Source organism: Primulina tabacum, chromosome 17 (genome assembly GCF_025594145.1).
Source record: "Primulina tabacum isolate GXHZ01 chromosome 17, ASM2559414v2, whole genome shotgun sequence".
NCBI classification, from domain to species: Eukaryota; Viridiplantae; Streptophyta; class Magnoliopsida; order Lamiales; family Gesneriaceae; genus Primulina; species Primulina tabacum.
The window spans coordinates 13,557,601-13,579,710 of NC_134566.1; the positions used below are offsets into that span (position 1 = coordinate 13,557,601).

Below are 22,110 nucleotides of genomic sequence, written 5' to 3' on the forward strand. Positions count from 1 at the left end.
TACTGATGCAGAGTGTTGATCGAAGGGTGTTCTTCTATTGTTTTTAAGCAAATTCGGTTTATGCATCTAGTATTTACATTGATTTTTGATGTATTTTAATTCTTTGGAGTGTAAAAAAATTTGGTTTTATTATACTCACTAGTATTGTTTTGGTGTAAACAATTTACATAATTTTCTAGTAATTTTTTACATGAGGCGTTGCACAAGAATACTTGTGCATAATTTAAATCTGGTCTGTATTTATTTAAGTTATACTTGTGTGTCAATAATTAATTTCCGATACATGTTGTGCGCTCGTGTTGACAGCACCATAACAAAACACTAACTTCTGATACACACAATATATTAATTTCATGTGCATTTATGATCAACAGCCCCCTTTACATTTATATACTTGAAAGCATCTTCATATTAACATTCGAAGTCATTGTATCTTAAAACGTCTGTCATCACCGTAAAGCACACTTATACAAGCAATTTCGTCTTGTGGATAAAGATCAATCTTTACCTCGACTTTACGGTATTGTTGTTGCTACCTTGTTCCCGGTTCACAGATCAGGACGAATAACAATAAACGCTACAGTCTCGATGACATTTCTATCGTTGTCCGAGGCCATAACTTCCAGCGGCAACATTCAATTTATACGTCAGTGTAGCGGTGGTGTCCCCTGATTCTTCGTGTACTTTTGTTTACCGGACGAAATTTATCATCAAAATTAAACTCACACCAAACAAATACATATTTCATCTTGTCATCTTAATTATCCGCACCTTCTATTTTATTATAAGTTAATATACATCAGTTGTCCTATCTGAGGGAAAATATCCTTCACCACCCATGTCAAAATCGAAAAGAACATAAAACCTCAAATAACAAAAAATAGATATCTTTATTTCAAAATTATATTTTAATCACTCATTAATTTCCAAAATAATATGATAATTATGATATAATTTTTATTTAAATATAAAAAAAATAGGTCTTTTGTGAGACGATCTCACGAATCTTTATTTGTGAGACGGGTCAACCTACTTATATTCACAATAAAAAGTAAGAGTAGGTCTCTTGTGAGACGGTCTCACGAATCTTTATCTGTGAGACAGGTCAACCTTACTGATATTCACAGTAAAATTAATACTCTTAGCATAAAACGTAATATTTTTTACTGAATGACTCAAATAAGAGATCCGTCTCACAAAATACGACTCGTATGACCGTCTCACACAAGTTTTTGCCAAAAGTAATACTTTTTGCCCAAATAAGAAAACTGTCTCACAAATACGACCCGTGAAACTATCTCACAGGAGTTTTTGCCAAAAGAAATACACCAAATATTACTAATATTTATCAAGACTATTTTCTTCCAAGCCAATGATTCAAATAACGACAGTAAAACTTATCAAATGCTAATGGCCCTTCTTTCTTTGTGATTAAGTCCTAGTAAACGCATCGCACTCTAAATCTGCCGTTTCACTTCAAAACCCTAACCTGCAATCTTCTTTCTTTCTTTTCTGTTCCCGGTAACTAAAATTTGATTGCTTGTCAGCAATTTGGAATGCTTACCATCATTATCTTTGCTTCATTCCTTGATTTGTTCGTTGTTCGATGTCATGATGGATTGTGCTGAATTCATTGCTCTGCGAGCTGTGATTATTATACGTGAATTTTGGGGTCTCACCTGTGGTTAGAAATTGAGCTGCAAATTAACAGTTTTATCTCCCACGAAGTCTTGGCTGATTTTTTGCTGTATAATTTGTCCAGGAAGTTCTTTGTTGACATGATCTGTGACCGTAGCTATTTCTTTCGTGATCGTTTTGATTTAATCTGCATTAGAATTCATCGGCAATGCATTTAGTACCGCATGAAATTCGGACGGAGGATAGCTCGGAAACAGAGCCCATTTTACTACAGGCCGGCGGCCTGGAAAGATTGGAGGAATCGACATCGTCGATTGCGATAAGTCTGGCCGTGGATTCTTCTGTAGCAGCTGAGGATACATCTGGTCTTGATGAGGATATTTCTCTAGTGCGTCCTGACCAACCACAATGTCGCATATGCCTTGATATCGAAGGTGTTTTTTTATTATTTATTTTTTTTTGATTTGACCTTCGGAGTTATATGTTATGATTTCCTACAAGACAGTCATGGAAAGAATCATGCGTCTCCTTTGCTGTTATTTTTTTGATGTGTTGACTAACTAATAATTCTCAGCTTTACTGAGGCAGTAGTTCATCTCTTGATTACAATCATTTCATATTTGTCTACAGGAGAGGAATTAATTGCACCATGTCATTGTAAAGGCACCCAAAAATACGTCCACCGATCATGCCTTGATAATTGGAGGTCAACAAAGGTGATTCTTCGTAATTTTCTTTTATTACATTTTTTATTCTAATACTGTTATAAACCCAGTAGCTTGCCGGTGTTTTGGACCACAGTAGACTCTCTGTTTACCATTGATGTTACCTATTGATTTGGCAAGCTGCAATATCCAATATCACGTGGTTTATCAGTACACTATTAAGTTTGATGTATTTCTGACTGGTTGGATATACCAGCCATGGTATAATATATTGACCTACTCTGTGCTGCTGCTTATTGATTTTGTACTAGTGTGTGTAACGTTGTTAATAGTTCATTGGAAATGTTGTGAAAATAATTTATTTGGAAACCATGAGTGGTACTAAAGAGCCAGAGTATTTGTCACAGTAAATGGCCTGATTCAATTTTTCTATACTTTCAACTGAGCGTGTTCAATATAAGATGTTATTTGCTGACTATCCATACATAAATGATTTCCTACTTGTAAATTGGTGCATTTCCATACAATGTCCACTTTTCCTCTACATGGTATACTGATTTTCCTATAAAAGTGGATATTACCTGTAACACCCCAAACTAGCCAAGCAATTTTGATTATATATTTATATGTATATTGTAATTCAGATGTGTTGATCAATTCTTGATGCCAATATATGACTTAGTGCGAGTCATGAATCTCAGTGAGATGGACGCTGGTGTACACTTAACGGAAGTCAGTTGGCAAGAGTCAAGAAAGTGTAGCAACAGATCAAGGAGATTCGGTTGTGGCAGTTAAAAGAATAGTTACACACCTGAACAACAATTTTTGATTGATCGCATATAAAAGGGAAGAGCCTTTTTCAGAAAGCTTAGTTCTGATTCAAGAGTGTGTATGCTTGTAAGCTAAGAAGGCATTATACAAGAGTGAATCAGGGGTGATCAATAAGCGATCATTGAGTTGTATGTGAAAGCCTTGTAATTGAATCTCAATTGAATAAAGTTGTGTTCCTTCCCGTGGATGTAGATCAGATTTGATCGAACCACGTAATTCTTGTGTCTTGGTGTGTGTGTTCTGAAAATCATTATGTGCTGTGCTGATATTGTTCAGTAATCTACAAGAGAAACTCCATAGCTGTGTGTGCCGATACATTCATATATCTTGCATGCATTATTCTGTTATATTCACTACAATTGGTATCAGAGCACCAGGTTTCTTGATCGATCGTGAATAAAGAACGATGGCTACAAGAGTTGATGTGGAGCGGTTCGATGGCAGAGGAGATTTTGGGATTTGGCGACGAAGAATACATGCCATTCTTGTTCAACAGAAGGTGGCAAAGGCATTGGGCGGTTTCAAAAACCTGCCTGAATCTCTTTCAGAAGATCAGAAGAGTGAACAAATGGAACTAGCGTTCAGCACTCTAACCCTGCATCTTGATGATAAAGTGCTCAGAGAAGTCTCGTCAGAAACAACAGCAGCCGGTCTGTGGAAAAGATTGGAAGATTTATACCTCACCAAATCCCTACAAGATCGTATTTACTTGAAGAGCAAATTATTTGGATTCAAGATGAGTGAAACAAAATCAACAACAGACAATGTTGATGATTTCAACAAGCTGCTACTTGATCTTGAAAATATTGGTATCAAGATCGAGGATGAGGACAAAGCAATCATTCTACTGAACTCTCTTCCAAAATCCTGTACAACTTTTGTTGAAACTCTAAAATATGCTAGAGATTCTCTTTCCTTAAATGATGTACAAAAGGCCTTGAGATCCAAAGATGCTGATGCACTCACTGAAAATCGATTCCCACCAACTGCAGATAGTCTCATGGTGCGTGGAAGGCCTGAGTATAGAATTGACAAAAAGAAACCTCGGAGCAGATCTAGGAGTAAATCAAAGAATAGGACAATCAAGGGCAAGTGCTTCCACTGCCACAAAGAGGGTCATTACAGGAGAGATTGTTCAGAAAGGAAAAAGAGCCAAGAAAACTTCAAAATCCATGGTGAATTAGAAGTTGTACAAGATGGCTATGAAAGTGCAGAGGTACTTTGCATTTCAAATCAGAAAACTGTTGAAGGCTGGGTAATGGACAGTGGTTGTTCCTTCCATATGTGTCTCAGCAAGATTAGCTTTGAATCATACCTGGAATCAGATGGAGGACAAGTAATTCTTGGAAACAACAAGACCTGTAAGGTTGAAGGGATCAGTACTATAAGACTCAAACTCCATAATGGCACTGAAATGGTTGTAAGCGATGTAAGACATGTGCTAGAATTAAAGAGGAACTTGATCTCTCTTGGAGCACTAGACAAAAAAGGATGCACTTTCAAATATGAAAATGGAAGACTTACAGTCACTAAAGGATCACTTGTGGTCATGAAGGGAAACTTAATTAATGGGTTGTATGTACTTTCTGGAAATACGACCATCAAACCTACTGCTCTTGTTACTAAATCTACAGAAAGCACCAATCTGTGGCACTTGAGGCTAGGCCACATTAGTGATCGTGGTTTGCAAGAATTAAGCAGACAAGGACTTATAACTAAGTCATGTGTCTCTGCACCTGAATTCTGTGATGTGTGCATAAAGGGCAAGGCAACAAGAGTCAAGTTTACCAAAGCAATTCATCAAACTAATGCACCCCTTGAGTATGTGCATTCAGATTTGTGGGGACCATCCAAGGAGTCTTCTCTAGGTGGGGCAAATTACTTCATGTCTCTAGTTGATGATTATTCCAGGAGAGTTTGGGTGTACCCATTAAAGCACAAAAGTGATGCACTTGACAGATTCAAACAATGGACGATACTTCAAGAAAACCAAACCGGAAAGAAGTTGAAGCTTTTAAGAACTGATAATGGTTTGGAGTATTGTTCCACGGAGTTCAATGAGTTCTGTCAAAACAAAGGGATTGTCAGACATTTAACAGTCCCTGGTACACCACAGCAGAATGGCTTGGTTGAGAGAATGAATAGAACACTCCTGGAACGTGTGAGATGCATGCTGTTAACTTCAGGGTTACCAAATGTCTTTTGGGCCGAGGCTGTAGTTACTGCAAGCTATCTGATCAACAGATCCCCATCAGTTCCACTAGGATTTCTTACACCAATGGAAAAGTGGACTGGAAAACCACCATCACTAGATTACCTTAGACCTTTTGGATGCACAGCGTTTGCCCATGTTAAGCAAGGAAAATTGGAACCAAGAGCCATTAAGTGCATGTTCCTTGGCTATCCAGAAGGCGTTAAAAGATACAAACTAAGGTGCATAGAAGCTGGAAAAGGAAGGACCTTTGTTTGCAGGGATGTTACATTTAAGGAAGAAGAATTTCCTTTGAGAATGAAACATGAATTAACTACCTCAAAGTTAATACAGTTCCTGAATTCACTGTCACACCAGTTGAGGTGGAGCTGCCGTCATTCCCTTCTGAAGTTGATCATAAAGTAGTAGAGAACCAAGAACACCCAACTTTCATGAGTATCAACTAGTCAGGGACAGACAAAAGAGAATTATCAAACCACCTCAGAGATATGGGTATGCAGATATAGTCTCTTTTGCGCTGACAGCAGCCGCATTCATTGAAGATAATGAACCAGCCTCATTAAGTGAAGCCATGAACTCTGTGGATAACAAACATTGGATGAGTGCTATGAAGGAAGAAGTAGAATTTATCGAAAAGAACAACACCTAGAAACTGATCCCCACTCCAACGAAGCACAAGGTCATAGGCTCCAAATGGATATTCAAGAAAAAAGAATGTATCTTAGGAGTGGAAAATCCTAGATACAAAGCCAGACTAGTTGCTAAAGGCTATGCTCAGACTGAAGGTGTGGATTTTCACGAGATCTTCTCACCAGTTGTTAAACACAAATCAATAAGAAGTATCATATCCATAGTCGCTAAGAAAGATTTAGAATTGGATCAGTTGGATGTTAAAACGGCCTTCCTTCATGGTGACTTGGGATGAAGTAATCTACATGCAACAACCTGAAATGTTTGAAGTAAAGGCTGATATTCCAATGGTATGTGAACTCAAGAAATCGATATATGGTTTGAAACAAGCTCCTAGGCAATGGTATAAAAAATTTGATGATTTCATGATGAGTAATGACTTCAGAAGGAGTGAATATGATTGCTGTGTATATCATAAAATGCTGTTAAGAGGTGAGAACCTTTACCTACTCTTATATGTTGATGATATGTTGTTGGCCAGTGAAGATAGAGGTGCAATCTCAAGCTTGAAGGCAGAACTTAGCTCAAAGTTTGAAATGAAATATCTTGGATCAGCAAGGAAGATACTAGGCATGGAAATAATAAGGAAAAGGTCTGAAAAACAACTCTTCCTCACTCAAACTGGATATGTTCAAAAGGTTTTGCACAAGTTTAATATGTATAATGCTAAGCCTGTACAAGGTCCATTGGCAAATCACTTCAAACTCTCGGCTGATCAAAGCCCTTGCACTGAAGAAGACAAAAAATACATGCAAAACATACCGTATGCTAGCGTGGTGGGCAGTTTAATGTATGCCATGATCTGCACTAGGCCTGATTTAGCCTATGCAATCAGTCTAGCAAGTAGATTCATGGCTAACCCAGGAAAGGAGCATTGGACCAGCATATAGACATGTACCTTCCCGGACCCATGGACCTAACAACTCAACCCATTAGCACCCAAGTAGGTGAACTCTGCGCTGCTACAATTATAAGGAAATAATGTTGCGTCTTGGCTAACAGTTATAACTTTTGGTCTAGTGGTAAGCGCTTGATACTAACACTTACAAATAAAGCGAAGATTTGTCCGTTTTAATTTAAAATCATATTTAATTCTTAAACTGAGTCGAACTCATATTCACAACAAAATCTCAAACTTAAATTCTAAATCTATCAAAAAAATCAAACATAACCTTGAAAACTATTTTGAAATTGCAAACTGAATTTAGATATATAAAAATATGATTAACTAAACTTCCTATAATAAAATCATCTTATATATCCAAACTTAATTCGCGAGATTAGAAGAGACGTGAGATTAAGACGACGAGTGTGGACGGTTCAAGGGACTGTGGATTTCCTTCCTTGCTTGACTTTCCTCACGGAACTTAGGTTTTCTTCTCTTTATTTACTTTTTTAACGACGCAGAGGATACAAGGTTGAGTGTTTCTTTTCTCTATTATAGAAATGATGGATGAGAATCTACTTTAAAGATGTAAATAGGTTTAAGTCCAAGAACAATCAAAATTTTATTAAGATAAATACTATTGATATTTAATTTAAATACTAGCATTATTAATTAGTTAATGTCACAATATTATCATGCATCTATTCTATTTTATTTTTAATGTATCCATCCAGAATAATTTTTTTTATAGGAACTATAACATTCAGAATAAAATAAATATCATTCAACACAAAAATATATCTTCAAAATTACTTGGTTAGTATTTGGATTGTTACATTATCTCTTTGTGAACTTGGTGGTTGTTTATATGTCAAGTATTTAATTCATTGTATACGTTCCTCTTCCTTCAACACTGCAGGAGGGCTTTGCTTTTGCTCACTGTACAGAATGCAGGGCAAAGTTTATATTGCGTGCAAATGTCCCTCCCGATCGGTGGTGGTTGAGGTTAAAGTTTCAGTTTCTTGTTGCAAGGGATCATTTGGTCATTTTTGTTATTGTTCAGCTGGTAAGGATTGCCCTTCAACACAGCTGCTTCCTAAATATATACATGTGTTTGTGTGCCCGAAGGTTTGATCATAACTCAACAGTTGTAAAATTTAGTCATTTGTGTCTCTATGAACAATGATGTCATAGAAGAACAATTGTCGCATGGATTTTTTTTCCCCTTTTGTGCAGTGGTTATCTTCTGGTTTGATTTTTTTCACTCTTTTTTTTCTTTGTTTGCATATACTCGGTGATTGACATTTCCTAATACATGTTAATGGCGAGGTATCTATTTGTACAGTTTCAACCATCTGCTTAAAGGGTTTTACTCGTGTATTTTCCAATTATTGCCTCTGCTGGCAAAAAACAATTCCACTATCTTATGTTATCTTGTTCATGGAATTGCTAATCCCAAATATTGAAATTATTTTCTTCTATGTGGTTTGTATTAAACAGTGGTGAACTAACATGCCATCTTCCAAGGTCTGTTGGTTGTCCAACCATGGTAGCTTGATACAACATACTTTGTCTTCTCCAGATCAATTTCGAGTGGGTTTGACCTTTTAATTAAGAATCATATGATATTAAGGTTTCCAAAAGACTCTTCATGTGAGTTTGGAAGCTAAAATGAACCCTTTACAAATCGAGTAGACCTTAAGCATTAACACATTCACAGAAACCACACATGTGCAAGAACTTGAGAAAGCACGAAAAATAATTGTTTTGCGCCTTTCATCTAGCCCTTTTTCTGGGCCTGACCATGGTTACTTTGGCTTATCAGTAATGTTTATGTAAACACTTTCTGTAGATTGTTGCATTCTTAGGTGTACTGGTATACAAATTTTATGGAGAAGAACTCCGGGAGATGTTTGGTTATGAAGAACACCCATATGGATTTTATATTATGGCAGGTGAATGCTCTGTCTTGCAACACATACTATTTCAACTTTTGAATGATTGCTTACCTGAAAATTGTTATCCGTTTGTTGCAGTTGATGTGTAACATTAGGAGAGATGGCTTGATCTTCATATGTTGACTTGAAAGTTGAAATTAGAGCAACCTTACTCTTTGAATTATTTGATGTTGTAGGCTCTTGTAAATCCCTTGTGACACCAATTTGAGAAAACTTGATGATGGAGGGAGATCCAAAAATGTAAAATGAAAGAGAAGTTACGAGAAAGAAATTAGAGATAGAGAAGAATAGGATCAGAGAGAAATGGAGAAACATTCTGAAGTTATTCATAGGAGAGTTAATTTTGTTGTCGTTTTCTATTCATTCACCTTGGAAAGGGAGGTTGCTATTCAATATCATAAAATTTGCGAATGTGAATAGGCATATGAACCAGGCTTGGTTTCTAGTGAAGTTGATATGTCTAGCTTATAAATTATTGGTGCACTTTTCTGGAGCTCTGACATCATTCCGCACTGTTGATTTCTTGATCATGTTATTTTTGGAAGACTTGTAAGTTTTGAGTACATTACCTACCAGAATTTTCTTGTGGCCATAGCCTCTATCATCTGTAACATGCAATTTATAATTGATATTGGGATATCAGTTTAGTTGAGCCAGCTTACAACCTTGCCATGCCCGCTTGACTTGGGCTTGAGCTCAAATTTAATTGTTTAAAATCTTATGAGCTAGCTCATGAGTTCATAATTATATTTTAAAAATATTTTGTTTGTGTAAGTTATTGTTATTATGTTAAAGTATCTATATATATACATACACACAATATTTTTAAAGATGTAAAAATGTTTTAATTAAATTTAATATACAGCACTCGTGAACCTGAACTCACAAGCATGCTTTGGTGAGGAAACAAACTTTGAGCTGAGTTTACCTCATTTTTTTGAGCTTGTCAGCCAGCTAACGAGCTCAAGTTCGAGCTTCTTTATATAAGATCAAGCTAGAGCTCATTTTTTCATCAATACTCGTGCTTATGAAATATGCGAGATTGACTCAAGTTCGACCTTTTTTTCTATACTAAATTTTCTATTTTGAGATGTTCTCATCTTTCCATCTTGAGGCCTTGCAGTTCTGGCGATTGTGCTCGTAGGATTGCTTTATGGATTCTTCATCGCAATAATTTGTGGACAGAAGATCAATGAGCGCCACTACCACTGTGCTTGCCAAACAGGAATTGACAAAGGTTTAGTGAATTTTCGAGTTGAGTGATGGTTTGACAGATCCTTTCAGTATACTTGTGACAAACAGCACAGAAGAAATAAATCATATAAAATAAAATAAAAACTCAGAAACCCTGCATTTGCCTCTTAGTTTAGGTTCGCGTTTCTTGTCTATTCGGGAGAACTGATGTAGAAAATGTTCAGTCTTCAAAGGTTTGATTCTTAATCGAAGAGCTTGTTTCGCATCGCCATCTTATCTCGCAAGGTCTAAACATTTTCAGAGTGACATAAAGAAAGTCGAACCTTGTGTATGTTGAAGATAGTCATTTCTTTTCTTTCTTATTCACATACATTTTCTTTGTCCCCAGGAATACGTGGTAGAAGACCGAGAATCCAATAAAGACGTACCCAGACTCGATCCTAGCCATGTGACTGAGCTAAGGATGTTGGGCCTCTATTAAGCTGCCTCAGTGTGGATTGTAATGGAAGGAAGAGTGATAATAAATGCTTTTTATTTTCATTTTACTTTATAATAATTATTATGATTAATTTAGTTATTTGATTTTTCAATATTCTTTTTTCCTTCTGTTTTTCCATCTCTTTGGGTTATTTGTGTGGAACTGTTTTGATGGAGAGCAATCCAATCAATTCTGTGATCCAACTTGAAATTATTTGGTTTAGAAATGCAATTTGCAAGTTTTTCCCATAGTAGAAGAAATCCAGAGTATACCTTTTCCATTTACTTTGATATTTTATTTTCTTGTTATTCATTTACTGCTGCTTAAATAGGGTGAATATATATCTTACGATGTGATTATATATATATATTAAAACCATAAATAAAATAGTAAAGTATTTAAATAAACAATAAGTTTGTAATATTGAAGTCTAAGCTCTATGAAATAATTTTTATTTTTTGTAATTATTTTTATAGGTTGTATAACTGAAAAAAAAATCAATTATAATATTGTTAAGAACAAATAATTTATTTTATTATCTTATGTCAATGTCGCAATAACTATTCAATAATTTTAAATATCTATTACAGCTATCTTGTATTTTGGTATATCGATCATATTGGGTTCCAAATATGTGATAAGTTTGCTCAAGTAACGAAAGTCGTCATGTGGTTTAGGAGTAAAAGGTATTTTGCCGCTTCAATTATAATATTTATCCTTAATTTAAATTCAACTAGATATATATTTTATTTTTCAAAATTATATTATTAGTTGAAATTGTAAAAATTAATTAAAATTGTATTGTAATAAATAAGTGTCGTACTCTTTGTATAAAAATATTAGAATTATTATAAATGAAATAATGAAAGCAAATGATAACATTATTTAGTGATCACCTGCTCTTCAAAGAGAAAAATCCATTTGCGGAGGTTATCTTAGTTTCACGGGAACCATAGAGGACAGTTTTGGTTATTGAAAAATAAGACATTTACTAGAAGTATAGATTGAAGCCCTTTGTAAGGGACTACGAAAAACTCGCACTAGCTGTAACAGTAACAGGAGCAAGCTGATGCCTCATCCGCTTCTTAGTCCGAAAAAAAGATTTTCTTCAAGCAAGGAAAAACCGTTTCAACGTAAAATAAAAACAAAAACTAGAGCAAACTTATAATATATATTCAATTTTAATATATTTTAAAATATTTTAATAAAATTACAAATTAATAAATAAATAATATTCACATCTAAAATAAATCTCCATATATTGATAAAAAATATAATAAAATAATATATATTTTATTTAAATAAAATAAAAGTCGAAAACCACGAACCTTGCCAGAAATGCTCAACAAATCAATTGCAGACATTTTCGGTCCTTAGAATCATATAAATTGGGACAATGAATGAGATTTATATGCCACCATGGCATTGTCAGTTCTTAATGCTGAATATTTTTTTCAATTCTTGATGACCAATATTAAAATATATTTAACTGCAAATATGATTTATTTATTGACTTCTAATTTTATATAAGAGTTCTAAAAACTGGTAGGTGTACAGTCACTCTGAAACGTTCACTACTCGTTTTTCTTTAAAATATATTAGAATTTTTTTTCTTTATAACCTTCGACCGAAATATACACACATACGTATATATATCTTTGCACCCATTAAAATAAACCAACCAACCTTATTATTCAAAAATCCAAAAGAACGCAGTGCAAAACATAAAATCGTAAGATAACCGAAACCTTAAACTAGTATTTTTCATAATAAATCATAAGCATCTTAAATCATCTCAAAACCCCTTATAAGCATCAAAAGTTATAAAAGTCATCAAAATCTTTAAAATCATACTAATGTGGAAAAACTAGTAAAGGTTCTTGGGTTATGTGCACTATCAGTCCAGCCAGTTCAACAATCAAGTCGTCCATCATAAATATATACATATACATTCTCTTTAAGATTAATTTCATTCATTAATTGTGACAATCCTTTCATCCTTCGGTCAATTGATCAATTTCAGCTGTAACCATGGTACTAGGCGGTGAAGCAACATTAACCACTTTTTCGTTATGTGCATTGGCCTATAGTCGGCGGGGAACATCAGCGACACTCTCACCGGTCAACTGAGCCTTGACCTTACATATCATCATATCCTTTCGATGGAAATTCGATCGTTGTGTTCCCACGGGGCTTTGTCCCATAAATGGATTCCACTGGGGCTTCGTCCCTCATGAATCTCCATTTCCTTACCGTCACAATTTAAATCACTTCCTTCCAAACATTTTTCGTTGTTTCCATCACTTTAATAAAATACATGCAATAATATTATTTTATTTTAAACCAAACATGCAACACGTCTTTTAGCATTTATCGTTTTTCATCATAAAATTCCATAACCTTTCGAAATAAATATTTTTTAACATTCATTTCATCATTCAGGACATTGCCAAGACGTCTTTTTCAGATGTAAAATGACCGTTTTGCTCCTAAAACCATCACTTTTCCAATTTACCCTTAGGGCTTAGACCTTAAAACGAGGACCTAAATCCATCCAAACTTAACATAACAACTATTTCTTATACGTAAATTTAAGCTCATCGACTAATTCCCAATTCATTTTAAAACTTGAACCTACGTCTCGGTTTTATCCCATGTCGACTCGAAAGTTAACTAAACTTGAACCATAGTTTATTAACACCTAGCTAACTCTTTTTCAACCCAAATCAAGCCGTTTTGAACCTGCACCTTTTTCGAAAACCCTAACTTGAACAAACCATGAGTTCCTTCAAGACTAGACCTTAACCATCATGTCCAAACCCTAACCAACCATCCTAGGACCTAGATCGAAGCCTAGACTAGCTGCTGGACCACGCCCTAAAGGCCGTGCACGAGCAGCCACCAAACGCGACCTCCACAAGTTTTACGCAACCAAACCTAGTGCACCAGCCCTACTACTCACTCCAGCCATCCCTTAACCCATCTAGGACCATTGCTAGACACACTTAGGACCCCTAGACGTGCCCAACAGCAGCCAGCAGCCACACCCTTCAAGGACCAAAAAACGAAACCCTAGTTCTCCTACAAATCCAAATTTTGTTCAGCATGTTTCCTATCTTGTCCAGCCCTTAGCCAAGCCTCTATAGACCCTTAATCATACTGAAAAACTGTCACTTCCCATAGCTCTATCATGGCAGCTCCTTTGTGCAACATAAATATGGATTTAAAAGCATGAAAAAAATCAAGTTTTGATCATGTATTGCCATAAAAACAAAAATATAAGAAAGTGTATCATATTTTTCATGTAATCATGTTAAATACATATAATATGGTATGAACGATGAGTGAAGAGAGATTAAAACGTGCCTTTGCGTGTTTCACGCATGAAAAACAATCCTTGACGCGAGGGACGTTGGCTTAGAGACGGGGAGGAAGCTTGCTGCGTTTTTCCTTCAACCTCACGTGAATTGCCTTTAGAAAAAGTGAGGTGTTTGGCCGTGTGATGGTGTAGAGAAAACTAGGAGTCTCTTGAAGTTTGGTGGCGTGCGGTTTGAGGTGTTTAGGGTTCAAGAAACTCTATATTTTGATATAAATAATTGTGTAATAAGCTTGGCCCAATAACATTGGTATAATAGGCCCACTATAATATAGTTACAATATTTTTTTTAGAAAAATTTTCGAAAATATTAGCCGATTTCCCAAAAAATCCTTATTTTGTCAAAAATCGACTACCGATTAAAAATACGACTCTGTGCGTAAAAACACCTCAAAAGCATCATTTTCAAAAATACCATTTAAAATATATCATATATTAAATAATTAAAAATAATCATTTAATAAAAATATTTTTCCTTTATGATCTCCGGTCTCCGTTCATCGATCGCGTCTTGAATAACCTTTAAAACATAGTTTTATGCATTCTAGTAGAAAAACCATATTTCAAACATGTACACATGCCTACCACATTTAATAAATGCAATTAAAATAATTTAATTAGTCATTTTTCAGTATTCTTAGATTTGCATGCAGTTGAATTACGTTATCGTATTTTGGACCTTACACACTCACTGCCTAATGTCTAAGTAATTTTTTTACCTAAATAATTAATTCTTCTTGTTTATCTTCATAATGTTCCAATAATTCATCTATATTGGATTCAAACTCAAAATTAATGAAATATTTTTCATCTTTATCTGATACAAATTTATTGAAAAATATGTCGAACAATTTTTTTTAAAAAAATAAAATTTTATATATTAAATTAGGTGATCGCCTATGTGGTTGATTTTTTTTTTTAACAGTGCTCAGAGGCTCCGCCTTTCTAAAAATTAGGATGATAGACGGCCGCCTAATCCTAGACGGTCTTAAGCGACATATTTTAGAAAACTGATTGAAATTTACATTACAATATAAAGAGTATGATATTTATTTATTATATAATTATTAAATAAGTGTGTTGTATTTATTATATAATAACTATTGAATTGAAGATAATGTTGCAATTTTCCCGCTAAACATCCAGCCCTCATTAAATTGTAATTGTAATTAAAAAAGAAGAAGAAGAAGCGTATAGTAATAAAAAGATAGCATATATATAAAAATTAAAGAGTAAAATTTATTTTAATACACAAACGGTTGATACATGAACTGTTGTAAATGACTTAATTGGTAAATGAGCTATTTATAATTTGGTAAATTGGTACATTAAGTCATTAACTATTGTAAATTACTTCACTGATACATGATCAAGCTAAAAACTCAATTTTACTCTTAATCTAAATTATTTTTAAGTCTAGTTATCACTAATAAATTCAACCAGGTACACTTTTATTTTCTAGATTTTTAACATATTTTATTGATTTTTCTAAGAAAAAAATATATTTATTAAAAAATATATTATGAACTCAAATATAAAACTAAATTTTTTATCATATAAAAATATAATAAATAATAATTAGTCACAAAAGTTTTACAGGTATTGTTTTTGAGCTAACAAAGCAAAAATGATAACTATTTTTTTCAAAATATGGTATTGATCCGTTGAAATTCGAGAAAATATAATACATTGTTGAAACATTTAAGTTTTGATGATGTGATCGCCGCAAAAAATTAACTCAGGATTATTAAAATTCAGCACCACAATAAAGACCTACCGATTTCTCCACTAATATTATTTTTTATATTGTCAATAGTCATTTATGAGCAGTTGATTTATTAATTGAAACATCGATTCAACAAATTAGATACTCAAGAATGTTCAATACTCTTATTATGTAAATTATTCTGACAGACATATCAAGAATTTTTTTCCGACTTATATTATTATGACATATCCAAAGACACATGAGATAAACGTAGAAGATGATGCTATGGTAGAGATGTTCAAAACCCCATAGAATACTGGACTTTTTCTATTTCTCAGCCTTCCAATAGTTATCTATGAAGACACTATATTGGACTTCTACGCCTAGGCTATAGTTGAGTATGTTAGAGTAGATGCCCTGTAAACCAACTTGTTGGCTAGAGAATTTATTGAATCAGTTGTAATAAATAATCTTTATTTTAATATAATTCATTATTTTATGATTTGTTATTTCTTTATCTGTATACCCTTGTGAACAACATAGATAAAGACCTTGATTATATTTTAATAGAAATGAATCATAACTCGATGTTGAAACTCATTTGTAAACACTGTATGATCTAAATTTGTTTTTAGTCGATTCAGCCGCTTAAAACGTGGATAAAGGTCGCTTGAGCTCGAGACTAGCATCTGTAATGTTGTGTATCGCGTTTCTTGGTAAGGGTATATAGATGTCCAAACATGCAGATGGGTAGTTATATAATGATTATACCGAACTATCCTCCCTCGGACTTTCCAAGTGGTTATCATTCATCAAGAGGATAAGTCTGTGGTTATGATTGTACACCATTAGTCCTTACGATCCGGGACAACACTGAGGCTCTATAAGCTAGGGTTGTACTTTGACTTGTTTACCGACTCCATGAGGGCCATAAGGTGGCGAGATTGGGTACAGTTGCGACACATGTAGGAGCCAGTGCATTGTAGTCGGGAATTCACCGCTCACCTACGGGTGTGGATATCCTATGTGATCTGCTGAAATAATAGTGCATGGAATCTCTGGCCAGAGTATGAGATGTACGTTAGAGAAGGAGTTCTCCAATTGTACATGTGATGCCACTATTTATTCTCAAAAATGTGCCACATAGTTACCGAATTATTATGCAACCCTCGATGAACCAATGGTTGAAGATTCGATCGGGATATATGAGATGAGGGATCGTACTGTACGTTAATCATAATCGACTGGTTCTTGCAAGCACTATCAGTGATACCTAGGGAATCATGGGGCGATGCTACTATACGCTCTTACTATGATTCGATGGGTTTAATCATAAATATGATTTCTGACATTCTCATGATCAATTGTTGATACATAGAATGAAACAAATTAGTGTAAGCCCGAATAAAGGATTATGTCCTGAATCACAAAGAGTTGTGAACCCATAACTAGCTGAATCCCTGAATCATTGAGAGTCACACAAGCACTGGTTAATTTGTTCCCATGGAGAGAATAAATTCAAGAAGTTGAATTTATATTATGATATAGTAAATTCAATGAGTTGAATTTATGATAATTAAATTTTGAGAAAATAAATTCAATGAGTTGAATTTATGAGATAGTAAGTTCAAGAAATTGAATTTATGAATTTATAAAATTTGGAAAGAATAAATTCAAGGAGTTGAATTTATAAAATTTTAGAATTTAATTTATTAAATTCAAAAGTTGAGTTTATTAAATATTAAATTAAATATAGTGGGAAGTATGTTTAATAGGTTTGTAGGAGTACAAGTCTAACATACTAAATAATTAAAGTTTTTAATGGACTTTGATTAATTAATTAAACTAGTTGGATTAGTCCAATCAATTAATCAAGTCCATTAATGTTAATTATGAAAATTAAGTCATGGCTTGATTATAAAAGATAGTAAATAAGCCATAACCCTAGCCACCAAGCAAGCCTCCACTCTCATTGTGAATTTCGAAAATTCCTCTAACTTTCCTCTCAAAATTTTCGGCCATATCAAAGAGTTTTTGGTTTGAGCCGCCTCTTGATTTTAATCTCCAACGTTGAAACTTCTTCCAAATATTCTAGTGCTATTTGGAAGATGAACAAATCTTCTAGTCGTGGACCTGATTCGAAGATTAAAGGAATGAGTTCTCGAAGAAAGTTCGTAGGAAATACATCAAGAGATATTTCTGCTAATCTCGGAATAGTTGGAGCCTAGTGAATCTTTCACCAAAGGTAAAAGTTTTGAACATCCTATGTATGTTTAATTATTAGAACCATATGAGTGCTCAAACAAATATATCTTGAATGTCAAGATCTAAAAAATTTTAAAACTTCCGATGCGTTTGGGCACGAGAAAACCGAGATCCAATAGAGTAAGAATGTCAAGCTTGAAGCCTTGGTCTTCTCTTGAACCAAAACCAACATTGTTGTCAGGCATTGACAAGAAGAAACTATCTACTGGAAAAGCTGAAGGTTACAAAGATAAGTGAGACTCTAACTTCTCTCAAAGTCAATTATGACTATCAGAGTCCTAATGCTTTCCATGATATTGTCTCATCCAATAGCTCATCAATGACTTATCGACTCTTGTTATGGAGGTCACTATTACAGAAACAAAGTTCTCAGCCTCGTACACCGTTCAGACTCCTATTACAGAGAATACTAATGTTAAGACAGTTGAGGAACGTGCTCAGTCTCTTACCAGATATACTGCATCTAGTACTCATGTACCTACACCAGTGATTGTCCACCCTCAACAATCTTATTCTTTGTTCTTAGCCGGAGACCTGATTTTATCCTATGTAGATTGATGCAACTAAAATAAATGAGTCGCATAGACTGCGCACGCGAGATCCGACTAGTTGGTAAACTGGTCCACTTGGCTCGTAAATGAGCTCACCTGGCTGGTAAACGGATCCACGTAGACAATACACAGTTAATTTGTTGGGCGTCACCTGCGTCACGAACACTCGTCAAGTGGGCGTCGGGAGGGTTCTCGATGTAGACACTCCGACGCTCAAGTCAGTAAGTAGTTCCAAGAAAACTCAGAGAACAAGAAAACTTTTATAAAAATGAGAGCATACCTTGAATTAGGCGGCTTCTCTAGAACACGGAGGTGGAAATTCCGGCGGCTTCTCTAGAACACGGAGGTGGAAATTCCGGTGGCCTCTGCACGCAGTACATTTAAACGTGGATGGGTGTGAACCATGGCAAAGTTTCGTATCATCAAGGATCCTATAGCTGCTGCTATTTCTAGTGATGCTCCCCTTGGAAGTGAAGGCTTTGACAACAAAATGGTGAATCACTTTGTTCATGCGTTTAAGGAGAAGAACAAGAAAGACATCAGTGCCGACCCTAGATCTTTGAGGAGATTGGGGACTGCTTGTGGGAGAGGAAAGAGAATCATTTCATCTATTGCCCAAACTACTATTGAGATTGACTCAGTCCATGAGGGTATTGATTTCTACTCCACCATTACATGTGACTAATTCGCAGAACTCAGCATGGATTTGTTCAAAAATTTACGGAACGTAACAAGAAAGTGCATGGCCTTTTGCTTCTGGATGTCACTCCTCTCTCCGTTGGTCTTGAAACTACTGGCGGTATCATGAATGTATTGGTTCCAAGGAACATCACCATCCCCACTATCAAGGAACATGTCTTCTTGATGACTTTAAATTTTTCGATATAATTTTGGATTTGCTCGACTGGTATTGCTTGTAGGTAATATTTTTGTTAAAAAAAATTGAAAAATATGTGCAAGTTGTGTTCCTCGAGGGAAGGAGTATTCCTTGCTAATGGCCAACCGCCGGAATAGCCAAACTTTAATAAGTAGCTCTAGCAAGAGTGATGATTCTGATAGCGACTCTTCAAAATCTGATGCCGCCGATTTTTCGGGTGGTTCGGGTTTTTTTAGTGGCTCCAAGACTCGATCTGTAGCTTATCGTGGATTCCCTAAGGGATCTACGCCATTAGAAAATCCCTTGTTGGGTGATGATCTTGAATGGAGCGAACCTTTAGACGGTGACGATAAGGATGCTTTGTCTGGCCAAGATGTCGGGAGTTTGCGCGAAGTGCTTGGAATACCACCCGAGTGTGACAATAAGGTTCCGGGACCTCGAGATGATTGTCATAACCCGCCATCGGGTTACTTCACCCTTTTCCTTGAATACTTTACTGCTGGACTTATGTTTCTTCCACAATCTCTATTAGTGGAGTTGGTTAAAAGCCTCGGTATGAGCTTTAGTCAATTGACTCCAAATGCCGTTATAGTTTATTCGGCCTTTTGTCATAAGATGAAGGAAATTCACATGCCTTTGTCTGTAGAATTGTTCCACTCACTTTTCTCGGCGCGTAGAAGCAAACCGGATTCGCACGTTTACTTCCAACCTCAGACCAAATGTAAATTTTTGTCCCGAATTCCGTCTCCTAGAAGTTCTTGGAAATCTCACTTTTTCTATGTTAAGGACTACGGGTGGGGCATACCTGTGGTCTGGAGTTCGGGACTTCGAGTGATTGCGATGAGAGGGACTCACCATGCACTTCAACTTCAATGTCGTGATTTAGGTCTTTTTGAAGAACTTTGTAACCCTAGGAATTTAATTACTGCAGGTATTTTTTGTACTCTAGTGTTTGTAATTTGTTTTTGCTCTATTTTAATTTTGCATTATAATTTGTTGTTTATCTCTTGTTTATATGAATTTTTTGGTGACTCTTCATTTGCAAGTGATAGATTTGACTTGGCCACGATCCGGGCTCGCAAGACCACTTTGGGGAGGCAATCCCCGCATGCTAGGAATAGTAGAGCGCCTGGGGATCGTGTTGTTCATGATTTTCGTGACACTATGCGTAGGGGATTCCCACCGGCACGCTCTGAGCATGTCCGTGGGTCGGCCTCTAACGCGCAAAATAAAAGTAACTCTTTGCCATCAAACAAATCTTTGGAGATTAGGCCACTGAGTGGGGGTAGTGGAGTGGCGAAAAAACGATGATATGAAGGAGTGGAAAAGAAAATGGATGAGGAAGCAAAAAAAAATCCTAAGAGGACCCGTGCGGATGACCAAGGAACAGCTTCCAAGACTCCGCGTGTTAAGCATATATATGTTGACGGGGTGAACCATAACAAGAAGACTGACTCTTTCTGGGATTTGGATGATCCGGAGATAGGATGGAAGAAAGGACGGAGCATTGTGGGAGACTTTGACATGGTCCGTCTAGTGTCGTTGTCTACGGATTTATTTGCTCATTCCCTTGCCTGGAATCCATGTCAGGTATTGTCCCTATTATGTTAGAATCTTGCAGGTTTTGTCTGTTTTTTGATCGTTTGGCCTTATATTTGCAGAGTTTGTCGTTAGCTAGTGCTGTGCGAGTTCGGGAGGAAAAATTGCGCAATTATCAGGAAAAGGTACGAGAAGAGGTTGTTCGGCTGAAAGAAGAGAAGATTCGTCTTGCACAGGAGAAAGAAAAGGCCAACTTGGAGCTGATTCAAGTGCAGCGAAAGCTTGCGGACAAGATAAAAGAATTTACGATCCTTGAAGAGAAGTATTCTACTGAGGTGAAGACTGGTGGTTAATATCTTGGCTCCGAGGCGGGCAATAATCTTTTGAAAAGTACTGAGGAGAAAGGCGCTTAGAATTTCAAAGCATCCTCTGCATTTCGAGAGGAGGTACTTGATCGTGCCATGATCATACATGATGAGGTAGTGCTAGACTTTTGAAACCAACTGAGGAAGAAACTTGTGCCTGAAGAGATAGTGATGATGATCGACCTAGAGTCTTGGAGGTGGGCAGAGGCTCCGCATTTGATGTCCCTTTGGACAATGCTGAGATGATTGAAGCCTTGGAGCTCCACCCTGCTGAGGAGAAAACATAGCTTTAAGTTTCATTTTTTAGTACTCCTTAGAGTTGTTTATTTTCATTTGTTATTCATCGTAATATCTTTTATTGTGCTTTCGCATGTGTTGGATTATCATTTCATTTGAGCCCAAGGCCACGGTACTTTCATATTTGCTAACTTCATATATGACTTCTTTCATATTGTGCGACATTTGGTAGCTTTGTTTGTGGTTACGTATTGCTTGCTTTCATGTGTACTACGGAGGTGATCAATCTCCCAAGATTTTGTCTCAAGGGGAAGTCCTAATCCCCCATTAAGGGTGGTGAGGTATCCCGGGACTTGTTTTATCGTTGACCTTCTCCAGAGCCGTCGAATTGGCAATCCCACGGGGTTGGCCAAACCTCTTTTTTTTTGGGAGCCTTCGACGACTACATGGGTAGACGATGATATAAGAATACTTATTCAGAGTATCTCTCATGAAAAAAATCCTTGCTAACACTGGAGAATAACTGATAATCTTATTGAATACTGTAATGGTGGAGATACATAAGCAAAATGATGACACAATGAAACAACAAAACATAAACTATTATTTTCTTTTTCAACTACATTCCTCTATACATAAA

The 22,110-nt window shown here is 35.7% G+C and overlaps 2 protein-coding genes across 2 annotated transcripts; both read left to right on the forward strand.

Moving 5' to 3' along the window:
* Positions 1 to 1,384: 1,384 nt before the first annotated feature.
* Positions 1,385 to 10,651, forward strand: LOC142530854 (uncharacterized). The gene is given in 7 exon segments (XM_075636726.1): positions 1,385 to 2,072; positions 2,269 to 2,354; positions 7,842 to 7,988; positions 8,775 to 8,877; positions 10,004 to 10,089; positions 10,091 to 10,117; positions 10,463 to 10,651. Coding segments are annotated over 7 exon segments (768 nt in total). The 5' UTR covers positions 1,385 to 1,846; the 3' UTR covers positions 10,556 to 10,651.
* Positions 10,652 to 20,364: 9,713 nt separating this feature from the next.
* LOC142530513 (uncharacterized) lies at positions 20,365 to 21,221 on the forward strand. The gene is made up of 2 exons (XM_075636347.1): positions 20,365 to 20,919; positions 20,991 to 21,221. Exons 1-2 carry the CDS (start codon positions 20,662 to 20,664, stop codon positions 21,219 to 21,221), a joined length of 489 nt encoding a protein of 162 aa, XP_075492462.1. The 5' UTR covers positions 20,365 to 20,661.
* The last annotated feature ends 889 nt before the right edge of the window (positions 21,222 to 22,110 follow it).